The sequence below is a fragment of the Equus przewalskii genome, chromosome 10 (genome assembly GCF_037783145.1).
Source record: "Equus przewalskii isolate Varuska chromosome 10, EquPr2, whole genome shotgun sequence".
In the NCBI taxonomy this organism is placed as follows: Eukaryota; Metazoa; Chordata; class Mammalia; order Perissodactyla; family Equidae; genus Equus; species Equus przewalskii.
Genome location: NC_091840.1, coordinates 20,560,840 through 20,581,127, shown reverse-complemented (window position 1 = coordinate 20,581,127; position 20,288 = coordinate 20,560,840). Strand labels below are relative to the sequence as shown.

Here is a 20,288-nt window from a genome sequence, read left to right as displayed (position 1 = left end):
ATTATTATCTTATGCAAAAAGACAACAAGGGCGGGGTGGGGAAGACTTATTGGAAGGAAACTGAGGTCTCTCCCAAATTCCAATAAAGAGTTGAACAACCACACCTTGGGAAGGGCAGTTCCAGGAACCTCCCTGGAGGGAGTTTGTAGACCGTCCCACTAAGGCTCTGCCCTTCCCTTGTCATGACTTGACTTGGGGCTGCTACTGAAAATGTTCAGGCTCTGTGGTTGTCAGCTCAAATCTCTAAACTGCTGGCAAAGAGGATTTCATTGGCCCAGGTGGGACCAGATATCCATTCTTGACAAAGCAGCGGTGGACAAGGGTGGAGGGTCCTGGTCACCCATCAGAGACAAAGCCCTGGAGGGAGTGGGCAGGGGCTTTTCCGAGCAGAAGGACATCCAGTGCTTCAGAATTACCTGAGATAATGTTATTCAAAGTGCCCTGCCCCCAGCAAGATGTCCTTCTCCCTCTCTGACCATCCCACAGTCTGCTTTGCTGCTCTCCCCAACCCCCATCATCCCCGAAAGGTGAGCACTCCTGCCTTTAATTCTAAACTCCATCCTCTTCTCTCCCTAACTCCCTCCCTTGGCAGATTCACCTATTCCTGGTGCTTCAAGGGCCACCTCTCTTCTGATAACTCTTTTATGCTGAGTCTTATTAGGTGCAGATAAATTGTTTTCTCTCCCGAGTCCGCAGCAACTTCCTCTGTAAAATGACTCCTTTTGTTTCCTCATCTATAAAGCAAGACTCCTTTTAGTTCTAACATTCCATAATTCCATTAACTGTTCCTCAGCCATGCCTTCAGCGTTCCTGCTGCTTTGTTTTTTCGCACACTGTTCCCTTTGCCTGGAGAACTTTCCCTGTCCCACACCACTGCTTCCGATTAATTCATGTGCATCGAGGACCTACTATTTTAATAGATAGCTCTTGGGTCTCACCTGGCTCAAGTCCTCCTTTCCTGGGAATTGCTCCTCCCTTTTCCAATCATACACCAAAATAGATCCCTTCAGCCATGTCTGTATTACATGATCCCGGTCTCCTGGCCACAGATTATTAAATCCAGGGTGAACACTGATGTTAACTGGCTTAATCAGATTCTCTCTGCCAGGAATTTGGAAACTGAAACTGAGAGGCACAGAGCCTGGGAGCCCTTACAGCTGAGTACCACTAATGTCAGCACTTTAGAAAGGGCCGTCCATTAACTCCCTCTCAGAAGTCTCTGGAGATCCCCTGATTCCTACTCTTCCTAGCCTGGCTGCTCAGCAATTCCTTGGAGTCCATGGGATATCTTGGCAGCCTTCCAATATAAGTTTCTTTTTTTCCTTTTGGCCAATGTCCTTTTCTTATACTTTCAACCAAAGAACGTTAACCAACACAATCATATTTGAGACACTGTTATGCTCTGGTGACACAAAAATCAAGTAAAATACTCTCTCTGCCCTGCAGTGACATCTATTTGAAATCCTACCCTGGTTTAGAATCACAACTTAAAAGCCCCCTTGCTCCATGAAATTTCCCATATTCCCCAAGGATTAATCCCTCACCAGTGCCTTGCCATTGCGTTTTGCTTCCCCTCTCTTACAGTCATCTCTTTGAGCTATTTTGAGCATCTGCCTCTCCCACTAATTGCAAACTCTTTAAAATCAAGAGCAGGATATGTTGTCTTTTTAGTCTCTTGGCTCCTAGCACAGTATCACAAACAGATCATTTGGAAAGAACATCTGTTGTTGTGTCTGCCCATCATCCTCTCCCCTTTCTATTGAGAACAGCAACCCAATTTTCCTTTGGGAAATCAGCCTTCCTTCACTCTCAATTCCATTCTTCAGCTGGGTTCTAGAAGTGGTACACGACCTAGATTTGGTCAGAGGCACAGTGATTTGAGTATGTTGACCACTCAGGGCCAGTAGGCATCATATCTGAGATTCTGACTGGAAGAATTTGGAAAGAAACCCTCTTAACTGGGGTTCTTCCGTCATAAGCCTGCAGCTATGGATGGTCATCTTTGCCAACACATGGGGAAAACCTGATTAACAATGAAACAAACAGACTGGAAAAGAGAAAATAGAATAAGAGATAAATTCCTAATGATGTTACATCAGAATTTGCTTCCAGGCACCCCTGGACCTATTATTGGGAACTTTTTCAATTGCATTAATTCCCGCTGTGTTTCTTTTCAGCTTTGGTTGGTTTTGTTTTTTCTGCAAAAGCCAGTTTGAGATGAGTTTATAACACTTGCAATGGAAAGAATCTTGTAATTTATTCATTCTTTCAGTCGACAAATGTTTATTGACATCAAGTTCTATGGGAGCCCTTAGAAGGGAATGATGAGTGTGACTGGGGTAGAACTGGGGAAGAGGTTGGTTTAAGAGGGGCAGTGGAAAGGAAGAAGCCATTTCAGACAGAGGAAATACCCTGAGCGAAGGCCCACAGGGCTGAAAGTGTGTGCTCCATTTCTGGCCAGCAGACTCCCTACAAAGCATGTTGTAAGAACTGGGGCAAGGACCAGACTCTTAAGGGAGCTTGTGAGCCATGCCAAGGTTAACTCTTTGGTCAAAGAAAGGCAGTTAAACTGTAAAGTATATTTTCTTTAATATCTGTAACTATCTGCCAATAATGTGGGGAATGGCTTGGAAACAGATTATAAAGTCAGTTCAAATGCTCCAGGTGAGAGCAGATGAGGGTCTGGACCAGTATAAGACTAGCTGCAGGGGCTGGCCCCGTGGCCAAGTGGTTAAGTTCGCACGCTCCGCTGCAGGCGGCCCAGTGTTTCGTTGGTTCGAATCCTGGGCGCGGACATGGCACTGCTCATCAGACCACGCTGAGGCAGCGTCCCACATACCACAACTAGAAGAACCCACAACGAAGAATATACAACTATGTACCAGGGGGCTTTGGGGAGAAAAAGGAAATAATAAAATCTTTAAAAAAAAAAAAAAAGACTAGCTGCAGCTGTCTCCTCCTGACCCCAATGGAAAGTTACCTCTTAGGGATCAGGACTTTGGGGGTACCATTTAGAGACCTGAAAATTCAATCTGAGGCCATAGAAGAACTTCCTTCGATCCCAGGTAACATTTGATGGGATCCTTTGAGAGACAATACCCCTAGTTTATTGTCTGATTCTAACCCACGGAAATAATGCTAACAATGGGTGGGCAAGTTCATGACTGGTTGGTGGAAAAGATGCTTTGTGACTGTGGGACCGTGGAATGCCCATCAAATCCTATTGGTAAGCAGTTGACTATTTCATCCATCCTGAGACCAGCCCTCCTTCTCCCCTCAGCTTCGAGAGAAGAGGAAAAGGAGTAATTTCTGATTCTGGGAGAGCTTCTGGAGCTGCAGCCCACACTGCAAGGTAAAGGAGCAATGCCATGGTGCAAAGGCCAGCAGAAAAGTGCCTATTCAGAGAATTAGGACCACTCTTAAGGTGGTACCAGAATAGAACTGAGTAGGAAAGATACAGCAAAGTAATTTGCCTGGTATTGAAAGTGTGGTGGACCAGTGTGGGGGGCACTTGTGCGAGGAAAGGGGGAGGGGCCAGGAGCCTTATTGCTGTGAGTAAGGGAAGTAAATGATGGCCTGGAATCCCAGGGCCTTTCCTGGTTTCCCTCGGGCTTATTTCTCTGCAGCTGGGGTCCTGATGTTGTTCCCTGCTTCTCACAGCTGTACATCTGGATCCCAGAGGAAGAAAGATCTTTGGTATGTCTACCCTGGTGGGAGGCAAGTTTCCTGACTCCCAGGCTCTGAATTTTCAGCTTCAGTTTTCATTCCTTTGGGTGGGAAGCTGACGCTTTCTGGAGGATTTAGAACTCTAGAATCTGCTGTGCTTGCTGCTGGGGGCAGGGGCAAGGAAGTCAAGAGAAATGCATGACTCATGAGGAAGGACTCAAGCTTGTTTGAGGTAATGGCAGGACGCTGGGATAGAGCCTCAGAAATGACATTATTTTCATTAGGGACACCCCTTTCCCAGGTGATTCCTTTTTTTTTCTTTTTGCTGAGGAAGAGTCACCCTGAGCTAACATCTGTTGCCAATCTTCTTCCACGTGAGCCGCCGCCACAGCATGGCCACTGATAGACGAGTGGTGTAGGTCTGCACCCAGGAATGGAAGCCGGGCCACCAAAGTGGAGTGCGCTGACCTTAACTACTAGGCCACCAGGGCTGACCCCCCAGGTGATTCTGATGCAGGCAGAACCCACATGATGGTTTGAGTCCGTTGCTGTAGGAAACCCATAACTTGTGGCAGTTGGGGCAGGTTGCTCATGGGGAAGAGAGGCTGCACAATGAAACAGGTGCCCATCCCAGGGTCGTGGGGAGAATTAAATATGCTGTGTGGCTACAACTCGCATATATAACGTGCACTGGAATCCTTTCTCTATGAAACCCTCTGAGTTGGGGCTTCTGACTTTTCCCCTCCCCTAGACTGATTGCCTCCTCTAGGCCCATGATTCCAAACTGTGTATCTGGGGAAGCTCAGGCTGAGAAGAGTAACTGGGCATGTCTGAAGGGCTAATGCCCTGACAGCAGGGAAGAGGTTCTAGACAGTACAGGGTTACAGACTAACAGTTAAACAGACTGTGGAGCCAGGCTGCCTGGCTTAGAATCCCAGCTGTCACCATCAGCTACCAGCTGTGTGACCTTATACAAGTCACTCTGTATTTCTTCATCTTTAAAATGGGGATAATAATCCCCCACCCCTATTCCCCACCCAGGCAAGTGAAGCAAGTTTAAACCAACAGTCCTCTCTCTCTTTCTCCTCCTGGCTCCCTTCTGTCCTCTCTAACTCATCCTACACAACTGCCTTCGGAGTATACAATCCAACACAGATCCTTTTAGAAAAGCAGGTTTATTGGTCGGGCTGCTCACCAGGACACAGCAACGTGAGAGGCTCCCCAGAGCCCACAGGAAACTGTATCTGCCCACAACTCAGGCCCCTTCAGCCCATCAGCACCAAGGGACCTCGTCCCACAATCCCCATCCTCCCTCAGCTGATGTGTCTCCAACCATTCAGAAGAGAGAAGGGAACCAAGAAAAGGGGAGGGGGGAGTGCAAAGCTTTGTATTGTAAAAAAAGGTTTGTGTCCCCAGGCTCCCTCCCTCCACCCCTTAAAATAATTAGCTGCAATTCTAAAAAGCAGAGCAGGGAAGATGAGGCAGAGGAGGTGGGGGGAGAAAAAAGAAGGCCGCAGCCTTCCTCTTTCGGCTGCGGATGGGGTGGGGGTGGGGGAGTTGGCCTTGCTTCTGACAAGCCACCTTTACTAGCGAGGAACAGAGGGACTGAAGTGTCCTTAGGAGAACCTGGTCAGTGGACTACAGATCAGGCCTTCAGACTGTACGCAGCCCCCAAAGATTCAGGAGAGGAACCCACAAGGGCAGGAGGTCTCGGCAAGTTCTTCTGCTTCCTGACACTAGCTCTAGGGAAAGAGCTTGAGAAAAAAACTGCCAAGAGCGAGCCAAGGCTACGTTGCTCTCTACACAGGCATACTATACTCTCCTCCCCTCCCCTCCAGCTCTCAGCTTGGTGGCCTGGCCATTAACACCTTGCTCTCTTTCCATCAGTCTCCCTCCTAATTCTCAGCTCTCCACAGCCTGGTGCTGCCCCCTTCTGGGCCCCTAAGTATCTGGGCTTTAAGAAATGGGGTGTCCCTAGGGGCAGCCACCGTCCAGATCTCAGTTGAAGGAGGGGAGCTTTACCTCTCTCTTCTCTTTGGATCATCGCTTTCTCACACTGTCCTCCCTCCTTATCCTGAAAATGGTCCTGCTGTCCTCTGAGAACCCCAGTAAGACAGGATTCTTGTCCTCTGTTTCTCTTGCTGCTAATGAGGAGAATTCTCCTCTCTTCACCCATTTCCACCTTCTACTATTTCCCGTTCTCCTTCCCAAAGCCATGGCCATGAGCTCCTGTGTGCAGGTACATGAACATTTAAGTGTACCCTTCCTCCCACACGTATGTATTCATCATCGTGCTCCGCCCCCTCCCCTTTCCCCAGGGCTCTGCTTGGCTCCAGCCGTCCTTGTTGAGACCTTAGCAAATACAGCCTGTGCTAGACTCTCATCCAGGGTCACGGCTCACTCTGCCCTCTCTCCGCCATTGCCTCAGGTTCTCCCAAAAACCGCTTCCGAGTGCTTCCAGTATGCGGCCTCCCATGTGGGCAAGGGTAATTTTGGCCTTGAAGCTTCCGGGGATCAGGATGAGAAAAAAGAGCTCAGTGAGTAGGAATGACAGCAGCTGGGTGAGTGTAACGGGGAGACTGGGGGGAAGGCAGCCTGCCCCAAGGGGGGCCCAACCATGGAAATGACAGCAATTTCTTCTAGGATCCCCAACTTGGACAACCAGGACACAGATCACTCCCCTCTCCATTTCCACCCAGACTGTGCCCAAATTGGGTCTGTCCATTGTGGAAGCTGCCTCCCCATCCCGTCTTAACAGCTGTAAGACTTGGAGGGGTGCTGGGGGTGGGGGGCGACGGTGTGTGTTCTCAGTTTAGAAACATCTCAGCCCTTCTGGGGCCGAGAGAGAAGGCAAAAGAGAAAGTCTGGAGAGGCAAAGGAATCTGGGGCGGGGGCAGGGAGAGGCGGGGCGGGCCCTGCGTCCCGCTCAGTCGCTGTCGCTCTTGTCCACCAGCACGGCGTCCGACTCCTCGGTGATCTCCAGCAGCGTGTGCACGTCGGGGCTGCTCCCGCGCAGCAGGTCGGCGGCCTCGCCGCGCTCCGCGCCGCCCTCCTCGTCGTCGGGGGCCACCTCCACCATCTCGGTGGCCTTGAGCACCTCCACCTCGCCCTCGCGGATCTTCTTGACGTGGAAGGTGAAGGGTGGCACCTTGTAGACTGCCGTCTTGGAGCGCGCGTAGACCACGTGGTCGGGCGTGAAGGACTTGCGCAGCTTGTCTCGCGAGCTCTTGAGCTTCTCGCGCCGCTCGGCGGGGACCAGGCGCGTGCCCAGCTTGTTCATGCGCTTCTCCAGCGTGTGCCGCGTCTTCTCCAGGTTCTCCTTGGTCTTGAGGCGGGTCTTCTCCAGGTTCTCGCGGGTGCGCACCTTGGTCTTCTCCATCTTCTCCTTGGAGAAGGCCTTCTTGAAGTCGTCCACTCGCCGCAGGCCGCTGCGCTTGATGCGCTCGGCGCGCGACTCCTCGATGACCTCCTCCACCTCCACCGCCTCGTCCGATGACAGCTCGAGCGCCCCCGCGTCCTCCTCGGGCCGCTCGCCCTCGCCCAGCTCGTCGCCCTCCTTCTCGGGCAGTGCCTCAGACTCTTTCAGCGACTTGCTGATACTCACTTTGGACGGCAGTTTCACTTCATCCTAAAAGGAAAGCAGAGCGAAGAGATAAGGGGGACAGAACCGGAGGGCTGAGCAGGGACGCTGGGAGAACCCAGCAGGGCGGTGGTGATCCTGGAGAGTGCGTGGTACCCGTGAAATTGGCCTTGATTTGTTCGCCGTTGTATCCCTAGCATCTGGCACAGAGGTGGACACCTCGTGGGCGCCCAAAAAATATGTGTTGAATGAATGGTAACTATATAGACAACGCAAGGAGGGAACCGAGCATCGGGTCGGAGATTGGGCGTGGTGTAATTGCACTTCGGTTAAATATCTCTGCTGCCCTCCAACCCTGTCCTTGGACCCTGCATCCACCCATCTTATATTAAAGCAGTTCTTACCCTTTGCGTCCCAGGGAACACAAGGTAACTTTGGAAATGAGCAGAGCGCCCTCTGGTGCACTAAGTCGCACACTGCCCGAACCAGGCCAAAAAGCGCTTAGGAGTTTGTTTAAGTTGAGGGGTTGGGGGTTGGGGAATTAGCTCACAGCCAATATCAGGCGACCCCCAAGTAGGGTAGCTTGAAGGCAAGGTAGAGGGAGTTCGTTTCCCAGACTTCAGACCGTTTCAGAACCAGTCTTAGGGAAGGAGAGCTGTGTCCCACGCCCCCACTACTTGACCTCCTCGTACTGTTTGGCTCCACCAGTGGTCATCCCTCCTCTCTCCCCATGCAGAAATTGAGGGAGAAAAGAGGAAGAAGCTTGCTGGCAGCCAAGGGCATGTTTTCTTCCCAACGTGAACGTTTCTTCTGGTTCTGACTTCCTTGCCTTGGAACAGAAGGGAGGGAATACTTTCCATTCTTGCTTTTTTCTCTAGGGAGTTCAAGGGACCAGGAGTAGGATGGTGGTCCCAGATTCCCCATGATCCTGGAGCTCAGAGCCAGTTCTTCCCTCTTCCCGTGGGAGGACCTAGCACCAGCACTGTTTTGCATTCTGGGAAGGTTTTCCAAGATCCTGACTGTGGGCCAACATTTCAAAAACTCAGGATCAGCCCCCACCAGAAGGTAGGGGAGGCTGAGCACAGAAAGGGAAAAGGGGCATAACCCAGAACATAAACAGGATCTTCTCTTTGGCCCAGACTCTCTTCAGGGATTTCAGACCAATGAATGAGAGACAATAGTTTTTCTGAAGGGTTTTCTGAAGATTGTTACCCAGAACTGTAAGAAAATCCCATCTGAGAAATATAAGGCAGGGCCGGCCCCATGGCCAAGTGGTTAAGTTCGCGCGTTCCACTGCAGAGGCCCAGGGTTTCACCGGTTCGAATCCTGGGTGCGGACATGGCACTGCTCATCAGGCCACGCTGAGCGGCCTCCCACGTACCACAACTAGCAGGACCCACAACTAAAAATACACAACTATCTCCCCGGGGGCTTTGGGAGAAAAAGGAAAAATAAGATCTTTAAAAATAAATAAATAAAAATAAAAAAGAAATATAAGGCAACATGAGCCAACCTCTCTCATAAACACACACGCGTACTATATATATTGGCCCCTTGGTATCTCTGCACCACCTGCTGCAGAAATTCCTTCCCCAGCCCCCAATCTCTTTCCTCTTCCCTCCCATCCACATCCCTGCAGAGTTTCCTGGTTTACATTGAAAACTAGGAACACCCCCTCCCAACTTCCTTCCCTCCCTGTCAATAGCATTAGCAGGGACAAAGAGGGAATGCTGGTTCCACCTCTTCTCCTGAACTGGGCACCAGCTCTACTGGGCACCAAGCCACCTCGAGCTCTCATTACTCAACTACACCTCCCAGCAGGCAAGGTGACCTGGGCACAGGGCATGCTGGGACTTGTAGTCTCCACCTGCCATAGCTGGCTTATACTATCATGGGCATCCTATGGTATTCTGTCCATCTTTCTGCCTCTTATCATTCACAGAGGCATTGAAGGGATGTTTTTCTTGTTAGGAGTGTAAGAGGTCCCAGCCCCTCTTAGCATTCCCTTTGACTTCCAGTTGTATCCTTCGGGTATCCTTTTGTAATCACTTTTCTCCGCCTCCTACTGGAGTCCTTTCTCTTACACTCCATTTTAGGATTTGCTAGGGTCTAAACACTCCACTACCTCTTCATCCATCTCCACCCAGAATTAATCTGCAGGCCCAGTATCAAAAAAATTTCAGCTCTGATCTCTCCTTCAAAGCCTCCCAAACTAAAAAGCCACCCACCCTCCACCAGAGGGTAGAGGAGTAGCCCTCTTTTCACTAAGCTGAGACAATGTGGATGAGCTAGGGAGGGATTAAGAGTCATGGGTGGGGAATAGTCAGGAAGCAGTCCCAGCTGCTGTAAAACAAATCCACATTGTCTCCCTGCCCCACCCCCAGCATCCCTGATTCTCCCCCCTGTTCCACTCCACCCTCTAAAGGCTGAGCTGGTTGGTTTTCCTGGCCTCTGGCTTCCTAGATAAAGGTCTTTGCCTGCTGAGCTCGGAAGTGAACAGGGCTGGGGCAAGAGCTGCAGACTTCTTGTAGCCAATCCCATCTTCCTAGTGCCTGGTGAAAGGTCTCACATACATCAGGAAGCACTCCCAGTGAAGGGAGGTTTATTCTGGGATTTGGGGTCATCTTCACCAGTCCAGAAAATAACCCCATTGAGAATATAACCCTATTCACTGTAGGCTTCCCCAAGGGTGATGGCTTATACCAGAGGAGCTGGCCTCTTGGTGGAAGGTCAGGAGACAGAGGAAAAACAATTTGACTTAAGACCCTGGACAATGTCCAGTAGACTGGCTCTGGAGAGGGCATACCACTGTGACTTTAGCTTTTCCCCTCCATTAATGGATTTTCTATTTCCTCCCCCTTTTCAAGCCAGGTTTCCCCTATGACTCACAGCCTTGGAGTGCTGTCTTGGGCCCACCCAGTTGGCCTGTTGCTACAACCACCACCAATACAATCCCAAAGTACCTCCCCCTACCCTGGGCACATGGGCCAGGCACCCTTGTCCCACCCCTACTTCCCTGGCAGAGTTCCTAAACCAAAGGAGGGGCCTCACTTGTTTTCATGTTTTTATTAAACAAAACCACCACTCCCAAAAGACTTGGTTTCCAGAGTTACCTTTAATGACCAGGTCTGAACAAAAGCATGCACAGCTTCCCCTGCCCCCCACCAAGCACACACAACTCCCCAACCCAGGCAGGCACTAGTCCAGGATGAATTTAGAGGAGCCCCAGGGCAACTCCCAGCCCCTTCCGCTCCACTCCCCAACCCTGCTATATAAACTTACGATCCTCTGGCTTAGGAAGAAGATTTTTATATTATATTTTAATTGAGCACCAACTATGTGCCTGGTCCTTGGTCAGGCATTTCACATTTCTCAGGGAGAAGGGACAAGTATCATATGGCTCTGGGTAGGAGCCTCTCTTGACTTAGAGCTAACCAGCTCTGTCCCCAGCCACTGCCTGGGAATGGCCAGAGAAGACACCGGAGAGGAAATTCAGAGACCCAGGAGCTGCTCAGAGAGACGGTAGAAGAGGGTACAGACTGAGGGAGAGGTGAAGAAGGAAGTCTTGAACACTCGGGGCCTCTACTTTAGGTCGCCAAGACAAGTGGGGAGAGACACCAAAGGCAGAAGGGTCCTTCTTTTCTGCTATAGCACCATCCCCAACAGGGGTGACATTGCCTCCAAGAGGGCAGAAATCGATTCTCGCGGGAGGGAGAGGTCTTAGGTACTGCAATAGTTTGTGGTGCTCCAAAGAGTCCCAGTAGATAAACAGATATATAGTAAATCTGTAGTAGTAAAATTTCATGGGAGAGGGGACAATTAGGGGGAAAATGTCTAAAAGGACTCCTTAGGGGGATGATCAGCAAAAAAAAAAGTTGAGAAATGTGCTATAGGGAGGCCAGACAATCCAAGCCAGAGCCAGCTAAAACGTCCCTCCTTCTGGCCTCTCTGAGTTGGCAGCTTTTGGGTGCCCCGCCCAAGGCAGGATCTGGCAAACACAGGGGATCTCTTTGCAAAACATTTTCTTAAAAAACTGGAAAAAATAAGTGTAAATGTTTTCCCCAGCTACAGGGAGGGAGTGGAGAGGGCACAGAACCGACCCCAGGCCTTGGCCTCATGAGGGCCCTCTCCAAAGAGGCTTTCAGCCAAACTGGCCTGTCCCTGAGGAGGAGGCAGAAGGGAAAAGGGGCAGGAGAGTCAGAAGCCATGGCGCAGTTTCATGCAGGGCAGCACTGAGTGCAGCTCAAGTATGTGTCGGGAGCGTCTACCATTAAGAGAGAAACCAAGAAGTAGAGGAGGGCCCCTTCCCTTCACCTCCCACCCCACTGCACACATCACATTCCCCTGAACTCTGCATGATGCGAGTGTTTTCACAATACCCACACCCACTCACAAGCGGCAGTGGCTTGGAAGAGGCTGGTCATCTCAGTACTGACCACCACTAAGCAGTGAGCTGATGGTGGACGGAGCGACACCCCATGCCCACAGCCTCATGGGACCCAGAAGACCTTAAGCGCCCCCACCGGCTGTCGGCTTCACAGGGGTGGGCAGAGGCACAGGTTCTGGGTAATAGGGCAGTGCCCTAGGCGTCTGGTCAAAGGGTGGGAGCTCAGGCACTGTCTCAGGCTTCAGGTCAAAGGGCTCAGTCTCAGGCAGAAGGTCAAAAGGCACGATCTTGGGTGTGGCCAGGTCAGAGGGTGCATTCAGCTTCTTCTTGGGCTAAGATGAGGAAAAGGGGTTTAAATGGGACTTGGGATGGGTGCGGATGGGGTTGAGAGAAAGAGGCCTTGATGGGCACGCAGATTTGGGGCTGGTGAGTAGGGACGGGAAGGGAGTACACAATGCATTAGGATAGAAAGAAACCACATTTTAAATGCTTCATCAAGAGGGCCCTGGGGCTGAAAGGAGTGGAACAAACCCAGGCCCATGAATTAATAAACAATTTAAACGGAAACCCTCTCCTTTCCTCCCTCTAGAATCTTCCAAGTCTCATCCTTGGCCTCCTACCTTCTATCCCCACCCAGCTGTGGTTGTGGGATGATGCTATCGGGGGTTTGGAGTGATGGGGAAAGAGGCTGCTGGGGGTAGAGGAAGAGTTTTCTAAGAGGGCAGTTGTTGGATTCCAACCAGAGAGGCTCTGATGAGTAAAAGAGAAGGCAAACAGCTTCACTGTCTTGGGCCAGATGCTGCTAATTCCAGTTCTCGTCATTCCCCCCAGGGAAGGTGGGCACTGGGTGCTTCCCAGGATAAGGAGAGGGACAGGCATGGAAGAGGGACATCCTGGCTATTTCCCTTTGGCCAAATCCCCACCTCCTGCCTCCCTTTCCACCCCTCCCTCCATCCACACTTGGGATATCAGACATCAAGATGCACAGAGAAATCAGGATCAAAAACCAAGCTGTTTTTATGATGGGTGGGCCTATGTCCTGGTGCACCAGCAACAGCTCCCAACTCTCCCTCTTGAGGAGCTGAGCTGCCACTCTTGCTTTGGACAATCAGGAGAAGTCAGGAGAGAGGGACAGTTGGGAGCACAACCAGACTTTGGCGACAACAGTGTTGAGTAAAGGCCTGCAGCCACAGAAACACAAAGCAGCAGGTGCCAACCTGCCTTTGGGGTGTAGGGAGAAGATGGGAGTGGCAGGGAGGTTAAGGAGAAAGAAGCCAACGTGGTCCTCTCCTAGCCAGATGCGGAGTCCGTGCCAGGGGACACCCATGCTGGCCAGGGAGCTCCACTCCTTACACCCTGCACCTGCCTTCCCACTGTCGTTGGACCAGGTGACCACACGCTGCCTCTACTTCAGCACCTCTGAGGCTGAGCAGCTAATGGCCAGCAATCTTATGCACTCTCAGCCAACACTGCACACCCACCCACACACACACACAAAGCAGCCCCAGTGCCAGGACTGTGCAACCAGCTCCCTCAGAGAATGGAGGAGCCAGAACTAACCCTCCATTAGGGCTAGCCTCTACCCTGACTTCTGACGCAGAGCCTGGGATTGGAAGGAGGAGGCGGGGAGCAGACAGTGTAGCAGAAGAAGGGGTACACCTGGGTTCTGGCCCCAGCCACCTCCAATCACTTGAGTGACAATAGGCAAACGACTTCCCCTCTTTAGGTCTCAGCTTCCTCCGAAACAAAATGAAGGAGCTGAAGATGATTATCTCTAAAACACCTTCCAGCTCAAAAAGTCTATAACGAGCAAGTGATGAAATATTCACAATGGTATGGTTGAAAAAAAACGGAACAAACCACCACTCATCTTTGAGGTTGGTTGCCTAGCAACTGTATTCCGGCTCCTCTCCCTATCAGTTGCCCACTCTGTGCCATCTCTTCCCTTTCTGATTTTGACCTTTACAATAGTCAGATTGTATTTACTAAAAAAGAGAAAAAAAAAAACAGAGGGAGGAGCATGATTTCCTTTGATCTTAGGAATACCCCTAAAAATACCCTACCTGCTTTGGATCCAGTGACCAAGAAAAACAACCCAAACTCAGTTTTTTGGAGGAAGGGCATGGCAAGCACTCTCTCTACTAGGCCACCAGGCTTAGGAGGTAAGAGGGACCAGAGCCCCAAGTTGGGAATATGTTGAGGCAAAGGTTTGGGGTTCTTCTGGAACAAGGTAGCCCTGACTTGCCTCAAGGAAGGAGCTATGGGTTGGGTTAGGATTTGGGGAGGAGAAGCTAGCAGGCCCTCCTTCCGGCCCTGGTGTCCTCCCCCTTAATGCCTATGAGCCACCTAATCCCTTAAGTGCTTCCCGTCCTGTCCTCAAGCACTTGAAGCAGGTATGATGGGTCCATGTGTAGGTTACTAACTGCCTCAGCAAAACCGCTCCAGAGGGGCCAGCCTGGTGGCCGAGTGGCTAAGTTCGCACACTCTGCTTCGGCTGCCCGGGGTTCACAGTTTCGGATCCTGGGCACGGACCTAGCACCACTCATCAAGCCATGCTGAGGTCGGTTCCCACATACAAAATAGAGGAAGATTGGCACAGATGTTAGCTCAGTGACAATCTTCCTCCAGCAAAAAGAGGAAGATTGGCAACAGATGTTAGTCAGGGCCAATCTTCTTCACAAAAAAAAAACAAAACAAAAAAAACACAAAGGAATAATAAATAAATAAAGTGAATATCACAATAAAGCAAGTCACAGGAATTTAAAAAACAAACTAATAAAACTGCTCCAGAAAATGTTTATTTCCATTTTAGCCCCTCTTTCTGGATTCTAAAAGAACTCTAATAACATCCAAATCATTGACCACTGACCCCCAGCTACTAGTAGAACTCACTTCTCTCATTGACTGGCTGTTACTTAGTTAGGTGCTGCCTGACAGGGTGGTATGCCAAATTGCTAGTTTTTGTTTAGGAGACGGGAGGGAATGCCAGAGAAGGACAGTAATGATTCAGAAGTGAGCTCAAGGTGAGGGCTCTGATATCCTGGGGTAGGAGGTACTGAATTTCGTGTGTGTGTGTGTGTGTGTGTGTGTGTGTGTGTGTGTATGGGGAAAGGGGGTCAAATGCAAACTTAACCTGTGAAATCATTATGTCTAGCAGCTCCCTGAATCTGGGGTGGGGCTGCACAAGGGATTCCCTCCCTTATTCCCCAGGAAGAAGATGTGGGAGGCCAGATGACCTGATCCCACAGCTGGGGCCTTCCCAGCCTTTCATTCTCCCCTCCACCCTGCCCCCCTTGCCACATCATCACCTCCCACATCTGCAGCGAGGAATATAGCATTCCCCACCCCCGCCCCATGCTGGAGAACTCACACCATCCCAGGAGGCCTTTCTCCAGATCTCTCTCTGCCTGGACACCCAAGCATCCTACCCCCCCAGCCGGACTTGACCATAAATGTTGCCGCCCCCAATCTTCCCTATTAGGTCTGCCAAGGCACAGAGCTATTTTTACTTCATTCTCTTCCCAGGCCTGCAGACCTCAGGGAGGAGCAGCCTCTGCTTTCCTCCAGCAGCTGAGTACCCCACCCCTCTGCCCCCACCTGGAACATCTGCTCTACAGCTCAGGGAAGTTCTGCTTCCCTGAGCCCCACCCCATTGTTGGAATCTTTTCCTTCCCTCTGAGCTCCTCTCCTCGTTAAGACCACTTCAGTTCTTAGTTATTTCCTCTGTGGTTTGGGGACTCAGGGTCCCCATCTTGAGCCATTCCTTCTACCTCAACCCTCTGTCCTCCACGCACCCTGGTTTAGTATAGATGCAGTCAAAGCCACCCTGTGATTAGACACCCCCCTCCCACAATGCACAATATACAGACACAGATCCCTGCCAACTGCCAAGAGGGAGTAACGGCGGGATGCCACTGGCCTCTGCATGGAAGTCTTTCTCCCTCCATACCCGTCCTTCTCTCAGAATCTCCATCTTTGGTACAAGGAGGTTTACCTTGAGGCTGAGAACTTTCCCAGGTTCTGTGGTCTGGGACACCCATCCAAGCCCATGATAGCAACCCTCTACCTCACAGGCTCTGGAGAACAGGCAGAGCTAGCTGGCTGTCCCAGACCCCTGTCTTGTTCTCCTTCCCTCCACGCACCCCAGGGCTAGCCAGATCTCTTTAAAAATCTCACTCACCTCCCCCCCCTTTGCTCCCGCCCCCATCCAGCTTCCTCCACGCAGTTAGATTAAGTGGAAACAACTCTGGGCAAATATTTTCTGCCAGATAGTGCTGTATGGGGGGAAGCAAAGCTTCTTAAAGGCCAAATGCCTCTTGGGGGGAGTCCCTGGGCATTGGGGAGAGGGGGAGGGTGCCGCTTCTGGGCCACCACCGCCTCAGCTAAGTGCCAGCTCACCACCTCCCTGTGTCTACTGTCCTCAAACACTTGTCCCATTCTTCGTCTTTCTTAGCCTCCCCTGGAGAGACCAAGCCAGGGACGTCACTGTATCCCAGGTGGTCACTCAGAACCCAGCTTGACCAGGCCCCAGAGCAGTGAGTGAAACCACAGCTCGCTGTTAGGGGTCCTCTCACCTAGGGAGTGTGGGAAATCTACCTTCCTTTTCTTTCCATTCCCTTTGGTACGGAGTGGAAGGGGAAGATGGAGCATAGACTAACTCCTCCGCCCCCACAATCTCACCTTCTTGGGGTAGGAAGATCAACCAGACCTCCTGGAAGCAGAGAGGAGGCAAAGCCGGACAAAAGATCACCAAGCCCTTAGCTCAGACCTACCCTTAATGGGATTGGGAGAGGGAGTGGAGAGGAACAGAATTACTGAGATTCTCAGGTTCATTTTGGGTTATGATACAAAAACTACATTTTTATCCAGGCACGAGGACTGGGGAGAGGTACAAAAGAAGCAACAAGCGGCCTAGGTGGAGCCTGGGGCGCAGCAGCCTCCTCCTGGCATGCGCCTGCTCCTGGGCCACCCCCGCAGGCGTGCAGGGTGATTCACTGCGCCCAGCCCGCGGGACCAGGCGGGGGCTGTCCACTCCCCTCCACTAGCCCCTCTTGCACTTCTCTCGCGGCCCCCAGACCGCCCCGCCTGCTTCCATCAGGCAGAGGGTACAAGCGCGCCACCGGCTAGGATGTCCCCAAGGGCCTGAAAGTGACGGGAGGCCAGGGGCAGAGCGCAGTGAGAGGACAGGGTAGGCAGCCGAGGCTGATGCGGGGGCGCGGGGTCTGGAGGGGTGTGCTGGCGGTCGCGTCCCTCGCCTGGCGCAGCCCCCGCCGGTGCGTGCCTGAGCCCTGAATCACCCGCTATATCGGGCGGGCAGTGCCGGAGGCCCCAAACCCCGGCCGCGCCGCCAGTGTCCGCTTACAGCAGGCCGCAACGGCCGCCAGGGACCCCCGGCTTTCCCCAAAACTTCCCCCAAGTAAGACTTTGACAGAGCCAAGTTGGGAGATGTCTGAAAGGGCCAGTGTCCCCGACTCTAGCCCTCTAACTCGGTTCCGCCAAGAGTTTGACGCCGGAGGGAGGGGGCTTGGTGAGGAGGTGCAGGTCGCAGAGCGCACCCCTCTGCGCGCTGCAAGAATGCGCCGTTCGCCCCACTCCACCCCACCCCACCCCAGCAGCGCTCGCAGGAAGGAGGGTGGGTCCTCCCAGCTAGGCCAGGCTGGCGGGAGAGGCGCGCCTCGGGCAGGTACCCCCACCCCAAGCCCCGGGCCGGGGACAGTGGGCCGGGCGCGGAGCTCTGGGCGCGGTCCGCCCAGCCAGCTCACCTGATAGATCATGACTTTAAAGTTGCGGCGCCGCAGCAGCTCGGCCTCATTGACCTCCAGCTTCTTGATTTGGCCCGCCTGGCGCTCCAGGCTGCCGCGCACGGTCTTCACGTTGACGCTGACCTTGCGCACCTTCTCCAGCAACTTGCTCACGGTGTTGCTGGTGGTGGCGTGTGCCTTGCCCAGCTTGCTCAGCTCGCCCTGGATGCTCTGCACGGCACCCTCCATCTCTGCCTGCCGCTCCTCCAGCTGGGCTTGGGTCAGCTGGATCTGGTCGACGGCGCCGATGATTTTGTCCAGAAGGCTCAGCACCAGCACGCCATTCACCTGGTCGGACTTGATCAGCTCCTCAGAGCCGGCCCCCGACGGCTCCTCCGCCGCTGGCGCCCCCACGGGGGAGGACCCCGGGTCCCCAGCGTCGGGGTACCCGGGAAGCGGCTGCTCGATGATATGGAGCTGGGTGTCCTCCATGGCTACCCGGAGCCGTGCGGGGCCGGCCGGGTGGAGCTGGAGCTGGAGCTGGAGACTCGGAGAAGAGGAAGAGCGGGAGGGGGGAGAGCGAGAGAGAGCAGAGAGCGGAGGAAACTCGAGCCACGTCCGTGCGCACCGGGACAGCGGCCAGAACTGTGGGGCGGGGGATCTGTGAGCTCCCCGGCTCCCAGGCCAAACCCCGGAGTCTCCTCGCCCATTGGCTGGCCCCACCCCAGAAAGGGAGGGACCGGGGCAGAAGGGGAGACCGATGATGGGGAAAGGGGGGGCAACCGAGGGGGACCCAAGAGCCGAGTGCCCCACCCTTCCTAGGATGATTGGAATAGTTGGAGCGGGAGACTAGGGCCTCGGGTGGCAGCGGGGGCGGCGGGAGCGGGACTGGGGCGGAGGAATGTGAGCCGTGGAAGGGGAACAGGTCCTAGAATGTTAGAATGTTGCTCTACTTTTCCCTGTTGGGTTTTTTTTTTTTTTTTTTTTTGCTCACCTGCCAACTCAGCCTTTTAAGTTCTAGAGCAGAGAATGAGGTGGAACATAACTGAAATTATATGCAAAATAGTATTTGCCTCCGCTCAGTTTTTGAGAGGGAAAGGATTCATGACTTCCACAATCTTTTCAAAGGGCCGCTAACGCCCCCCCCTCCCGTACCCCCAAGTTAACAACCACAGTTATAAAACCTTGAGAGGTTGTTTGGAGAAGGGCAGGAAGAGAGAACTTAAGTTAGGGTCACAGTGGTGATGAGGGGCTGCCAAGCTGCTCTAGGTTCCTCTTAGAATTATCCTCACAGCATAAGATTAAGCTGGGCAATAAAACAGAAAGTCATGCCTTTTACCGGCCTCTCCCCTCTCTCTGACAATCACCTTCGCCTCCTTGTACTTCCCCTGCCCTGGAGGCCTCGCTGACACTAACCTCAGAGAGCAGGATGCAGGAGCACATCCATCTCTCTTGATCTCAGAGACTAGCACTTAGCAATCAGATCATCAAATCCAGCCTCCTCATTTGATAGAGCAGAACAGGAGGGCCTGGAGAAGGCAAGCGACTTGCTGGAGGTTACCGGCAGGTTAACATTGGCTTGGCACTCAAACCAGGTCCCTGGCCTCCTCTGTTGCTCTTTCCACCTTAGCACTCTACCTTTCCTTAGGACCGGGAGGGGCAGATATGGCCACTCACATGTGCTGATTTTGAGCCTGCTGGCTTGAGGATTAGCTTCAGACATATTTTCAACCATGATGGAGCAGGCAGTTCCCAGCAGGAGTAAGGGGGATCCTTAGCTCAAAAGTCCAGGGAAAGAGAGGCTGCTGATGCTCCCCCATTTTGCTCTCTAGCACAGCACTGGAGCTGTGCTTCCCGGGAGACACACTATACCCCTTTCCCCCAGAAAAAGCTGCAAACCTTTCCCCTGGTTAGGAAACCAAGCTTGGGTTTCCCCACTTGGATAGATGTTGGCCTTGGCAAAAGGCCACTTCTAATCTGGCACACATTATTATTACGAAGAGTGAAAAACTGCTCTGTGGGAACCCTGAGCCCCGTCAATCCAGTCAAAACACCCTCCAATCCAGAAAGGAGCTGGAGAGCTCACTGTCTGGGATAGTCTGGGGTAGCCTCAACAACTATTGGATAAAATATTTCCCCTCATACTTCAGTAGCTGTTTCCTCAGAAACAAGCGGCTTTCTTGTTTGAGATTCAAATAGAGTGAACTGGTATATAAAATCATATATATATATATATATACATATCTGCTAGAACTGACAGATTATCAATTTGTTTTAGAATTTAAGAGAAAATGTAGCAGTTTAAGTTCCTTCCATTGAGTATTGATAAAACTTCTAGAAAAAAGAAGAGTGACAAGGGGCTGGCCCCGTGGCCAAGTGGTTAAGTTCGCGCGCTCTGCTGCAGGCGGCCCAGTGTTTCGTTAGTTCGAATCCTGGGCGCGGACATGGCACTGCTCATCAGACCACGCTGAGGCAGCGTCCCACATGCCACAAGTAGAAGAACCCACAACGAAGAATACACAACTATGTACCGGGGGGCTTTGGGGAGAAAAAGGGAAAAATAAAATCTTTAAAAAAAAAAAAAAAAAGAAGAGTGACAATAGAGAACCTTATTGGACATTCATAAGATTATTTTTTAAAATTTGATTAGATTATTTTTACAGGTGACATACAAGATACAAATTTCAAATAGCACACAGAGAAATACAGTGAGAAGTTTTCTTTCTACCCTAGTCTGTGGCAACTAATTTCTCTCCCAGGAGAAAAGAATTGTTTCTACTTTTTGTGGAAACTTCTATAGAAAGTCTCTGCACATATGGTCAAATATATATATATTGCTCAGAACTTCGCTTTTTTTCGGTTACTAATACTCGTGGGACTGTTTCATAACACTAGCTGTAGAGCTGCCTTTTGT

At 51.9% G+C, this 20,288-nt stretch overlaps 1 protein-coding gene across 1 annotated transcript; it reads right to left on the bottom strand.

Annotated features, from left to right (window-relative positions):
- Positions 1-4,825: 4,825 nt before the first annotated feature.
- Positions 4,826-18,269, bottom strand: CAVIN1 (caveolae associated protein 1). Its single transcript, XM_070561899.1, has 2 exons — positions 17,396-18,269; positions 4,826-7,294 (listed from the first exon to the last, which is right to left on the bottom strand). Exons 1-2 carry the CDS (start codon positions 17,864-17,866, stop codon positions 6,593-6,595), a joined length of 1,173 nt encoding a protein of 390 aa, XP_070418000.1. The 5' UTR covers positions 17,867-18,269; the 3' UTR covers positions 4,826-6,592.
- Positions 18,270-20,288: the final 2,019 nt, after the last annotated feature.